The sequence below is a fragment of the Carcharhinus amblyrhynchos genome, chromosome 4 (assembly GCF_965287045.1).
Source record: "Carcharhinus amblyrhynchos chromosome 4, sCarAmb.v2.hapA, whole genome shotgun sequence".
NCBI lineage: Eukaryota > Metazoa > Chordata > Chondrichthyes > Carcharhiniformes > Carcharhinidae > Carcharhinus > Carcharhinus amblyrhynchos.
In genome coordinates this window covers 8,335,442-8,348,506 of record NC_137327.1, presented here as the reverse complement: position 1 = coordinate 8,348,506, position 13,065 = coordinate 8,335,442, and the positions used below count along the sequence as shown (strand labels likewise).

Sequence of the window (13,065 nt, the reverse complement as noted above, 5' to 3'; positions counted from 1 at the left end):
CCCCTCATCCTTCTAAACTCTAACGAGTACAGACCCAGTCTATTTAGTCTCTCTTCATAGTCCAACCCCCTCATCTCCGGTGTCAGCCTAGTGAACCTCCTCTGCACTCCCTCCAAGGCCAATATATCCTTGCGCAAGTGCGGCGACCAAAACTGCACACAGTACTCCAGCTGCGGCCTCACCAGTGCCCTGTACAGTTTGCAGCAAGACCTCCCTACTTAATGTTCTATCTACCTCATATTATTTCTATTCCTCTATGGGGAGCACAGTGAAGCATCTTGTTATTTGTTAGTGTGTGGTGTGTGCATCACAGCCCAGTAGTGGCTCTGTCACATCCCATTGGCATGTAGTGTGCCATTGTGCTCTGTCATGTGATGCAGAACTCAATCTCCTCCACGGGGCTTGAGTGCAGTCATGGAAATGAGCGGACAGCACTGTTTGCGTGTTCTTGCACAGCGGTTAGCACTGCTGTCTCCCAGCACCGGGAACCTAGGTTCGATTCTGGCCCTGGGTGACTATGTGGAGTTTGAATGTTCTCCCCGTGCCTGCGTTGGTTTCCTCCCACAGTCCAAAGACGTGAAGATTAGGTGGATTGGCCTTGCTAAATTGCCCCTTAGTTTCTGGAGATTAGAAAGGTAAATATGTGGGATTACGGGGGTAGGGTCTGAGTGGAATTGCTGTCGACGCAGCTCGATGGGCCAAATGGCCTCCCTCTGTAAAGTCTGTGTGTTCTTGCTTCAACAAGGTCAGGCACGGCCTGTTAAGAAATGAGAAGCCATCCTGGAGATGGGAACAAAATTTTTTTGTCCTCTCTAACAACTTTGCAATCTTTATAAAACCTCATTGTAGTAATTTAAGAACAAAGAACAACACAGCACGGGAAACAGGCCCTTCGGCCCAACGAGCCCGCGCCGCCGTCCCACTGTCTCAGTGACCTATTCGTGATTTTAGCCTACGCCTAATGTGCGAGGATCAGGGAGGTCCAATTTAGGGACAATTTAGTACCCAATCAATCAGCCTAAAAGCACATCTTTGGGGATGTGGGAGGAAACCGGAGCACCCGGAGGAAACCCACGCAACCACGGGGAGAACGTGCAAACTCCCACAGACACAAACCCAAATCCATGTGTCCGCACAGCAACAGAGATAGTCTCTGAGCTGTCATGTTGCCCTCGAGATGGTCCAGTTCAAGCACACTAACGACATGAAGCAATAGGCAACTCCCGAAGCAACGTCCAAGAGCAGCCCACTACAACCTGCCGCATGCATGCCCCTTGCTGGACTTAAATGCCTGTGGAGACAAAAAAATTCATTATTAAACAGGCAAAGACTAACATCCCTGAGGCAAAACGTATTCCCAAGCCTACAATGTTTAGTAAGGCCTACTATATTCCCCTATATGTAGCCCGCTCATGTGGCTGTCTAAGTGACTCTTAAACAACCCTAGCGCGCCTGCTTCCACCACCTTACTCGGCAGTGCATTCCACACCCCCACTACCCTTTGCGTGAAAAACTGCCCTCTAATATTTGTCTTATACCTAGCCCCCCTCACCCTAAGCCCGTGACCCCTCATTCTATCCATTTCTAATAGCGGAAAAAGCTTACCACCATTTACTCTATCTATCCCCTTCATAATCTTATAAACCTCTATTAGATCCCCCCTCAACCGACGTCTCTCAAGGGAAAACAGCCCAAGTTCAATTTCTCTAATGTAAGGCATTAATGTTTTATTTCTCACTACCAAAACAGAAAATGCTGGAAAATCTCAGCAGGTCTGACAGTATCTGTGGGGAGAGAATAGAGCCAACGTTTCGAGTCTGGATGACCCTTTGTCAGTGCTCGAAACAGACTCAAAACATTGGCTCTATTCTCTCTCCACAGATGCTATCAGAAACTGCTGAAGTTTTCCAACTTTTTTTGTTTTTGTTTCAGTTTACAGCCTCTGCGGTAATTTGCTTTTTTGTTGCTCTATTTAGTGCTCCGTGTCCTGTGGCCTTGGCCGACAAAACAGGGAGCTGAAGTGCAGTGAGAAAAGCCTGTCCGGAAAATACATTGAGTTTCCCCAGAGGAGGTGCCGTCACTTGCCCAAAGCAAACATCGAGCTTGAACGTGTCTGTAACCTGGGAGAGTGCCCCAAACCGTCCATGGATCAAATCCTCAAACATGCTGCATCAGCATGGTATGCTTCGCCATGGCAACAGGTAGGTAGACTCTGCCCGTGGTGTAGAACACCGGGATTGCCATTGAGGTTCTTCCCATAAAAGCAAAATACTGTGGATGCCCAGAATCTGAAACAAAATCCAAAAGTGCTGGAAAATCTCAGCAGGTCTGACAGCATCTGTGGGGAAAGAATAGAGCCAACATTTGTGTCTGGATGACCCTTCATCAGCTCTCCCCTCAACTAACATTGATTATCTGGTTGTTACCACATTGCTGTGTACCACTCATTAAGTTTATTTATTAGTCACAGGCAGTTTTACATTAACACTGCAATGAAGTTACTGTGAAAATCCCTATGTCGCCACACTCCAGCACCTATTTGGGTACACTGAGGGAGAATTTGGCAAGGCCAATTCACTTAACCTACACATTCTTGGGCTGTGGGAGGAAACCAGAGCGCCCGTGGAAGCCCACACAGACACGGGGCGAATGTGCAAACTCCACAGGCAGTGATCCAAGTCAGGAATTAAACCTGGGTCCCTGGTGCTGTGAGACAGCAGTGTTAACCACTCTGCCACCCCCAATTCATAGAGTACCTAGAGGACAAGGAAAGGAGAGGATCCAGAAGATGGTGTTGCAGTTACAGGCTGGGTGAAGAGAAAGATCTGCTTAACATATGACAGGACTATTCAAAGTTCTGATGACAGCAAGGAAGAAGCTGTTCTTGAGTCAGGTGGGATGTGTTTTCAGACTTCTTGGATAGCATTTTCCAGCCTCGCTTGCCCTGAAACCGGAAAGTCCCATCTGAGATCAGTGGACCTTTTCATGGTTCGTCCCTCACCCACTACGATTCCTGTGGCGGACCAAACAGGAAAATTTGCCCCTTTGTCTTTTTCCTGGTGGAAGAAGGCGGGTTTCTGATTCTGCTGGCTGCTTTTCTGAGGCAGCAGTAAGTGTAGATGGAGTCAAGGGATGGGAGGCTGGTTTGCATGGTGGACTGGGCTTCATTCACAATCCTTTAAATGTTCGTGCAGTCTTGGTCAGAGCATGAGCCAGACCAGGCTGTGATACATGGGGAAAGGATGCTTTCTATGGTGCTTAATTGTCCTTCAATTGTGTAGCTTGCTAGGCCATGTCAGAAGGCAGTTCAGAATCAACCACATTGCTGTGACTCTGGAGTCATGTGTAGGCCAGACCAAATAAGGACAGTGGATTTCCTTCCCTAAAGGACTTTAATGAACCAGATTGGTTTTTACGATCATCAACAATGGTCATCATTAGACTTTTACATCCAGATATTTTATCGAATTCAAATGTCACCAGTCGTGTAGTGGGATTCAAATCTAGGCCCCAGAGGAGTGCCCTAAGTCTCTGGATCACTAATCCCAGTAACATGGTGCCACTGCCTCCCTTGGTCAGGCCAATGGGGGTAGTCGAGTTAAGAGGGCAGTTGGAATTATCAGGCAGTTGGAGGCATAGTCGGATGATTGTGAGGTGTAGTCAGGTCAGGTGGAGAGGGTAGTTGGATTGTGCTGGGGGCTTGTCAGTGGGCATCTGTGAGTTGACTGGTGGTTGGTTGTGTATTTATTCAGGTTTTTGTGATTGGACAGAGACAGGACATGATCCCCTTTTCCTCTTGCTCTGTCATTATTCGTTTGCCTCATGTCTGACCCTTGTTGTCCCTTGTGATGCCTTGCCGTTATATTTTGGCTTGCTGTCTTCTTGCCCCCTGGAGTTTATCCATTTTTATTTATGTTGCGAGTGGTGGAGGGGTATTAGTCTCAGTGTTAAACTGTTCAGCATTTCCTGAGTAATTATTCAGGTAATTATTACAGAACTGTCTGTGACTCCAGATCAAAGCTGGAGATTCACAGAGGGAACTTGGAAATTGGCCGTTGGAAATTGAAAATTCTCAGGCAATTTCCAGCTAGCTCCGTGCATCAGGACATCCACAGATTCCCCACGTGCATCTTCAGTCATACATCCGGTCACTGATAGTCTGGAGGCTGGAAGATGTTTCAAAATTACTTACCTTCTTTACTGTAAAGGAGCATCCTGTGGCCACGAAGGGCGCTATATAAATGAAAGTCTTCCTTTCCTTTCATGATTTTCAGTGTGGTCCGATTCCTTTTTAAATAAACGTGCTTCCCCCTTCTCCTCTAGTGTACAGTAACCTGCGGAGGAGGTGTGCAGATGCGTGCAGTGCATTGCCTGAGGCAGGGTCGACCTGCAGTGGGATGCCCACCACATCAAAAACCAGCAGCATCGAGAGCTTGTAACACCAGCTTCTGCCCATCACCCAGGAAAGGTAAGGCTGCTTATCATTGCCAGGCCCTCCGACACTCATTCCTTTTCTCCCCCAATATCTCTGTACTCTTTAGACAACCCATCAAGCAGATAAATAGGTCTAAATCTCAGTGAACAAGCTGGCCCAGCACACCAGATAACACTATTTTCTAAGGTCCAGGAATCATATTTATTGCGCATACATATAGAATCATTGAATTGCTACAGTGCAAAAGAAGGCCATTTGGCCCATCAAGTCTGCACCGACAACAACCCCACTCAGACCCTATCCCCATAACCCCGTGCGTTTACCCTAGCTAGTCCCCGTAACACTAAGGGGCAATTTAGCACAGCCAATCCACCTAACCCGCACAACTTTGGGCTGTGGGAGGAAACAAGAGCACCCGGAGGAAACCCACGCAGAAGGTGTAAACTCCACGCAGACAGTGACCCAAGCCGGCAATCAATCCCGGGTCCCTGACGCTGTGAGGCAGCAGTGCTAATCACTGTGTCGCTGTGCCGCTCAAAAGTCTGTTCAGCAATGATATGCTGTTCTTGCAACAACAGACAGACTCAATTTCTCACTCCACAAATGCATGTTCTACTTACAATCAAAGGGATTGAGCTGATATGATGGGCTGTATTGTGAAGGCGTGTGGAAGTTTAAGACTCGCCACTCTTTGCCATCATTCCAGTGAGAACAAATCGAGTTTATCCAACCTCTCCCCATACCTAATACCCTACAGACCAGGCAACCTCCTGCTAGACCTCTTCTGTACCCTCTCCAAAGCATCCACATCCTTCTGGTAGTAAGGCAACCAGAATTGTACACAGTATTCTAAATGAGCCCTAGCTAAGGATCTGAACAGCTGCAGCATGACCTGCCAAATTTTATACTCAATTCCTCAATCAATGAAGGCAAGAATGCTGTATGCCTTCTTGACTACCTTATCCACCTGCGTTGCCACTTTCAGTGATCGGTGGACACCTAGATCTCTCTGCCTGTCAATACTCCTAATGGTTCTGAAATCCTGGTTAACATCCTCCGGAGTATCTATGTCTGGTGGAAGTGGGTTCCTCTACACACAGCATATAGTTTGTAGGAGCCAATAAAACCCTCCCATCAAAGAACCCAACTAGCCTCCAGTTTGGTATACAGATGGTTATGGCCATGGAACAGCCATTGATACTGTGACATGTCAAACTAAGAATCCTGTCAGTCCTTCAAGAGCACAGTTCAAGATTACAACCAGAACAGGCACTGTGTTCACAGACTCCCTACCGTGCAGAAGGAGGCCACTCAGCCCATTGAGTTTGCACTGACTACAATCCCACCCAGGCCCTATTCCCGTAACTCCACAAATTTACCCTGTTAATCCCCTAACAATCGGGTCAATTTAGCATGGCCAATCAACCTAACCCGCACGTCTTTGGAGTGTTGGTCATGTATTGAAGCCCTGTTAATAATTGTGCATACATTAGGGAGAAAAGCAGGATCAGACTTTGCTCTGATACTTCCACGTAAAATAACCTGTAGGTATCAGTGACAGGTGCACGTATGAATGGGAAACCGGCTCGCCCAACAAACAGGTCGCACCTTTCTAAATGGATAGGAAATACATCAAAATTGTTGCACAATTTAATTGCAAGTTTAACACTTAGAACCATAGAAAATTTACAGCTCAGAAACAGGCCTTTTGGCCCTTCTTGTCTGTGCCAAACCATTTTCTGCCTAGTCCCACTGACCCGCACTTGGACCATATCCCTCCACACCCCTCTCATCCATGTACCTGTCCAAGTTTTTCTTAAATGTTAAAAGTGACCCTGCATTTACCAATTTATCCAGCAGCTCATTGCACACTCCCACCACTCTGCGTGAAGAAGCTCCTCCTAATATTCCCTTTAAACTTTTCTTCTTTCACCCTTAACCCATGCCCTCTGGGTTTTTTTTCTCTCCCCTAGCCTCAGTGGAAAAAGCCTGCTTGCATTCACTCTATCTATACCCATCAAAATCTTATACACCTCTATCAAATCTCCCCTCATTCTTCTACGCTCCAGGGAATAAAGTCTTAACCTATTCAATCTCTCTCTGTAACTCAGCTTCCCAAGTCCTGGCAACATCCTTGTGAACCTTCTCTGCACTCTTTCAACCTTATTTACATCCTTCCTGTAACTAGGTGACCAAAACTGTACACAATACTCTAAATTCGGCCTCACCAGTGCCTTATATAACCTTACCATAACACTCCAACTTCTATGCTCGGTACTCCAATTTATAAAGGCCAGTGTACCAAAAGCACTCTTTATGACCCTATCCACCTGTGACGTCACTTTTAGGGAATTTTGTACCTGTATTCCCAGATCCCTCTGTTCAACTGCACTCTTCAGAGTCCTACCATTTACCCTGTACGTTCTACTTTGGTTTGTCCTTCCAAAGTGCAATACCTCACATTTGTCTGCGTTAATTTCCATGTGCCATTTTTCAGTCCATGAGTTTACATTTTCTGCTCTGTTCTCTTCAAAGATCTCAACTGCAACGACTTCTTCAGCTGGTGCCACCTGGTCCCACAGCACGGTGTATGTGGCCACAAGTTCTACGGCAAGCAGTGCTGCAAATCCTGCAGCAAGAACAGCCGATAGCAATCGCCACACTGATTTCAATCTTCCTCCTTAACCGCATCCCCCACCCCCACCTTCCCCTATCCCCACCCTCACTCCCCTTCTCCCTCCTCCCCCTCCACAAGCCGATTTATTGGTCCCAGTGCAGAGACGTTGACCACACGCGTTGACTGGGTCCAGTGAATGGACAGACCCTTGACTCAGCGACCCTTCGACAGGGCGGTTTCGGTGCTAGTCCCTGGGCAGAGGACTCGAGGGGCCAATTTCTGCCCAACCCCCCCCCCCCAGGATGGGTGCACGTGGCTTGAAGGACCCGCCTGGCGGAGATGGACGGTTTATCAGCTGGTGCTGCACAGACATTGGTTCACCATCCAAATCAGCCTTAATTGACGGGGGTTTTCAATTTTATTTTGAATGCCCAGCTGGACTGATTGACTCACCCTCAGGGCTGAGAATTGGTGATTACCTGGGAATATAAGTATATATATTATATATATGTATAAAGATGTATTACCGTTCTTTTTTAAAAGAAGTATTTAGAGTTTTTTTTTCTGGACTGCCATTGATTGCTGTTGTATGTGTGTATATAACAAATCTTATGGCTAGGGTCTATGGAGTGAAGAAGCTTTATGAGAGAGAGCTTACAAGAAAATGCACTTACCGATGGAAGGAGAATGACTGTGTTCATTAACATAACGACAGTGACATTACCTTCATGGTGCTAATTTCCAGCCACAAATTTCAGCCAACCAGTCAAGCTGTTATCAGCCGCATTACATATCTTGATTTCTTACAGTGCAGGAACAAGCTTCACCCGCCAATGTGTGTATACTTTTCTTTAAATGGACAAAATGTGGGTCAAGGAAATGATTGTCAGAAGATGAGGGGGCAAAAGAGAAGGAATAAAATCACCCATGATGTGCATGGGCAATTCTTCCAATTTTTCAATCCTCCTCAATAAGGTCATTGTTGCGCTATTTATAGAGCGGGACAGCTACAGAAGGAGGCCATTCAGCCCATCGCGCCTCTGTCGGATCACTGAAAGAGGCTTATTTCACACCCTTACTCCTGTATCAGTGATGGGGAAATGCATGGCAGTGGGAGTTTCATCCAGGATCCAACGTAGGAAACTTGTTCACTTACATTCCTGGACCCCAAACCTTTAAAGGAGATTCAGATGATGTGCTGGACAGAGAGTTGGGTATCATCTTGACCAAAACATACGTAGGTGCTGTCTCATGATATCAGACTTCTTGCCCACTCTGTTTTGCAGGTTAGATTGCTGTGAGACTTCCCCTGTTATACTGGCACAGGTTCAGGACCTTGACTTTTGGTAGTGTGACATGGGAACAGCAATGCCGCAGAGATGGTCTTGACAATTACTCTGAGTGTTGGACCTCTACTCAAAACCATTTTATTTTAGGTACAACTTTTTTCTACCTGCTGTTTCTCCCCATGCGCGGGGAGACCCAAAACATATACGCATTATTCAGCAGAATATCATCTAGGTGACTCCTCCCTGCCTGAATCTTTGGGCCACCCTCATAATGAACACTGTAGGGTCTGCTTTAATGTTCAGACCTGGAGTTTTCATCAAATGGACGTTTCTTCCCTGGGGTGTGAACACCACTAGCAAGGCCCTCGTCTCTTCCCCATCTCTAATTGTCCTTAAACTGAGTGGCTTTTCAGGGGGGCAGTTAAGAGTCAACCACATTGCAATGAGTTTGGAGTCACAGTAGGCCATACTGGGTAAGGATGGCAGATTTCCTTCCCAAAAGGGAACATTAATGAACCAGATGGACCTTTTTAACGATAATGTTATAACAACAGTAGCTTTGTGGTCATCTTTACTGAGAATGGTTTTTCAATTCCAAATTTTATTAACTGAGTTTAAATTCCACCAGCTGCCATGGTGGGATTTGAACCCATGCCCGCAGATCGTTAGCCAAGGCCTGGATTACTAAAATGGTGAGATTACCATTGTACCCCCATCCCCAGAGGGAGAAGGTCTCCTGCCTGGACAACTGCACACTTCTGTTGGTTACCCAGATTATTTGGCCTCATGGTCCACTGCCCTCACAGCCATCTGTAATGATCCAGAAAAGCTGAATAATAGTCACCAAACTTTTACCCACCTTCTTTATTTTTATAACTAATAAATAGAAATGCTCAAAGAGAATAAGAACCTTTTTTAAAGTTCCTGTAATGTTTCCAGGTGAGGGGCAGGGGGTTTGGGGGGGAAAATGAGGAAAAACGTTTTTTACCCAGCGGGGGGTGACAAACTGGAATGTGCTGCCAGGGAGGGTGGTAGAGGCAGGTTGCCTCACATCCTTTAAAAAATATCGGGATGAGCAGTTGGCATGTCATAACATTCAGGGCTGTGGGCCAAGTGATGGCAGATGGGATTAGGTGGAAGGTCAGGTGTTACTCGTGTGCCGGTGGAGGCTTGATGGGCCAAAGGGCCTCTTCTGCACTCTATGTTTCTCTCTGGTTTTCTCACAGCAGTTACTTGGGCTGGAATTTTCCGGTTGTGCCAAGTTGGGTCCCGCAGCATGAGTGGCGAGCCAGCCAAAAGCCCCTTGAGTTTGGCAGGACTGGAAGATCCTGTCCACAGGCAGGGCTGGAAAATTTGAGCTGAGGAGATTCGTCTTTGTAAACCAGGACTGGGCTTCTCCGATCTTGTCTGTGGCTGGGATTCTCTGGTCCCTCTGCTGAAGGGGTGGCACCGTGGCACATTGTTTAGTACTGCTACTTCACAGCTCCAGGGACCCAGGTTTGATTCCCAGCTTGGGTCACTGCCTGTATGGAGTTTGCACATTCTCCCTGACTCTGCGTGGGTTTTCTCCGGGTGCTCCAGTTTCCTCCCATGTTCTGAAAGACATGCTGGTTAGGTTCATTGACCCAAACAGGCGCTGGACTGTGGCAACTAGAGAATTTCACAGTAACTTCATTGCAGTGTTAATTGAGCCTTATTAATAAACTGCTGAATGGAGGTTTGGCTGAGCGCCAAATTTTCCATTCTCACTGGCAGCGCCGGCCGAGAATTCCAGTCTGGTAAATGGAGATTGGCAATCCATTGTCATTGAGTTAATCCAGTGGGTTTGCCATTAAAACATGAGATGATTTTTCCCTTGTGATCAATCTATGTGTGGAATCTATGTGCTTTTCCTCTTTTTATTCAAGTCAATTTATTTTCAGTTAAGTTGCTGATGGGAGCAGTGTTATCTCCTTGATACATCAATCTGTGGCAGACTTTGACACTATACAGTGAAGCATTGGTATGAGGGGGGTGGTGGTACATATTTGCCTTTGCCTTTTTTCCCCCCAAGTTATCACCCTTTGCATTAAAATTTTCAACAAATAAGAGACCAGTTCACCAAGTTGGTTTATGTTTGGCATTTATATTCTACATGAGCTTCCTTGCAACTCATTTAATCTCTCTCACACCGACATAACCTCCTCCTGTTCCTTTCTCCCTCATTTGATTATCCAGCTTCCTTTCAAATGCATCTTTGGTTCTTCCTGCAACCACCCCGTGTGGTGAAAGGTTCCACATTCCAACAATATCCTGTGACAAAGCCCATTGCATCCATCCAGCGTCATCAAGAATATTGAGGATGATACTCTCATAGAATCCCTACAGTGCAGAAGGAGGCTATTTGGCCCGTCGAGTCCGTGCCAACGACAATCCGACCCAGGGTCTATCCCATAACCCCACATATTTACCCTGCTAATCCTCTTGACACTAAGGGACAATTTAATGTGGCCAATCCACCTAATCCACACATCTTTGGAGTGTGAGAGAAACCGGAGTACCCAGAGAAACCCACACAGACGTGGGGAGAATGTGCAGACTCTATACAGTCACCCAAGCTGGGAATCAAACCTGAGTCCCTTGCAGTGTGAGGCAGCAGCGCTCACCACTGTGCTGCCATTTAGCAGTAATGCACATCCAATGTTTGAATGCATTGCAGTTTCACAATTGCAACTACCGCCCCCCCCCCACCTTGAAAAAACTTAGAATATAAACAAAAATTAGGAGTGGGTGGTGAGCACTGGGAGACTGCTGGATTTAACGGAACTCGACATATTCTCTTGTCAAGCACTTTGCAATTGAGGATGATGTTTCAGAGCAGCATGGTGGCACAGTGGTTAGTAACCCACAGTGACTATCTATCTTGAGTCTGCACATTCTCCCTGTGTTTCTGTGGTTTCCTCTGAATGTTCCAAATTCTTCCCACAATCCAAAGATATGCAGGTTAGGTGGATTGACCACGATAAATTGCCCCTTAGTGTTCAAAGATGTGCAGGTCAGATGGATTAGCTATGCTAAATTGCCCCTTAGAGTTCAAAGATGTGTAGGTCAGGTGGATTAGCCATACTAAATTGTTCCTTAGTATTCAAAGATCTGTAGGTCAGGTGGATTACCAAGCTGAATTGCCCCTTTGTGTTCAAAGATGTGCAGGTTAGGTAGATTTGCCATGCTAAATTGCCCCTTAGTGTTCAAAGACGTGTAGGTTAGGTGGATTGGCCATGGTAAATTTCCCTTAGTATTCAACAATGTGTAGGTTAGATGGATTAGCCAGGGTATATGGGCAGAATGATGGGGATAGGATGGAGGGGGTAGGTCTGGGGAAGGTGCTTTTTTGGAGAGTTGATGCAGACTTGATGGGCTGAGTGGTCTCCTTCTGCATTGTAAGGATTCTGCAGTCCCTTGTGTGTGAGAAGGGAAAAGAGTGTTGTGACCTTTGCCCTTGACCTATAGCCAGGATTCAAGTGTGTTTACTCAGCAGAAATAACCAGGTGGTCCCACCTTGAAGCTTGAAGTGAATTTGAAATCCTGGTTCTTCGGGATTTGGACTGAATCGGAATTTTGGGAATTGAGGGAGTGTGTGGTGGGGATGGGGGTCGGGGAGAGCTTATTAAACTCGCCCTGGTCAAAGTGAGGGATGGAACCCGGCTCAGTTTAATCCTGCCTATCATTTTCCTGCCAATAATTTATATATTTTGTATCTGATTGTCTGGTTAGAGGACAAAGGTTGCCTTTTTAAACAAGATAATTTGTTTATTATTACCTGTTGTACATTTTTAATTTATTAATAAATTCATGTAGTGGGTTTCCCTATGAGAAAACAGGAACACAGAATTTTTGTAATGGTTGCAATATGTTGCTAAAAGAAAGTTTTTAGTTTGCTTATGTGCATTAATACTGTAAGTATTATTTAATTTTTGTAAATTTTCTTTTGTAATAAAATACACTCACATTTTAACTTGTTTGCTGGATTGTTTTTAGTATGAAGAGAATCATTTTTGGGATAGTTGTGCACAGTAAGCGTGCCTGTCCAAAGAACTATAGAAAAGTTCCAGCACAGGAGGGCCATTTGGCCCATCTTGTCTATGCCAGCTTGAAGACATCCAAGTGCCCTTTGTCATTCCATCTTCCTGCACCCAGCCCATAGCCCTTTGGTTTACAGCACTTAAAGTGCAGGTCCAGGTACTTTTTAAAGGAGTTTAAAGTCCACCAGCTCGGGCAGCGAATTCCAGACACCCAAAACTCTTTGAGTATAAAAGTTCTTCCTCCGGGAATTCTCCCTCAGAGAGTTTCCAGAGGGTATTTCATTTTGCATATAAGCAAACCTAGCTGGACCAGGGAAGTGCTGAAAGCTGATGCTGAGGAAAGTGGACAATTAGGAGACTGAGTGATGCAGTGCCTTAATAAGCTATTTACTTATTAGTTCAAGGAATGTGGGCATTGCTGGCAATGCCACCATTTTTGCCCATCACTTGAACCGAGTGACATGAGAGTTAGCCATATTGTTGTGGATCTGGAGTCACAGGTAGGCCAAACCAAGTAAGGGCATCATATTTCCTTCCCTAAATGACATCAGTGAACCAGATGGGTTTTTGCAACAATCAACAATGGTTTCACAGTCACCATTACTGAGACTAACTTTTCAATTCCATGTCATTAATTGAATTCAAATTTCATAAAGTGCTAAG

General features: G+C 45.8%; 1 protein-coding gene across 1 annotated transcript in view; it reads left to right on the top strand.

Annotated features, from left to right (window-relative positions):
- Positions 1–7,086, top strand: part of adamts18 (ADAM metallopeptidase with thrombospondin type 1 motif, 18) — a 250,197-nt gene extending 243,111 nt beyond the window's left edge. The window contains exons 21-23 of the mRNA XM_080188061.1: positions 1,977–2,201; positions 4,324–4,468; positions 6,971–7,086. Of these exons, the coding sequence (XP_080044187.1) occupies positions 1,977–2,201; positions 4,324–4,468; positions 6,971–7,086 (486 nt within the window). The remainder of the gene's footprint in view (positions 1–1,976; positions 2,202–4,323; positions 4,469–6,970) is intronic.
- Positions 7,087–13,065: the final 5,979 nt, after the last annotated feature.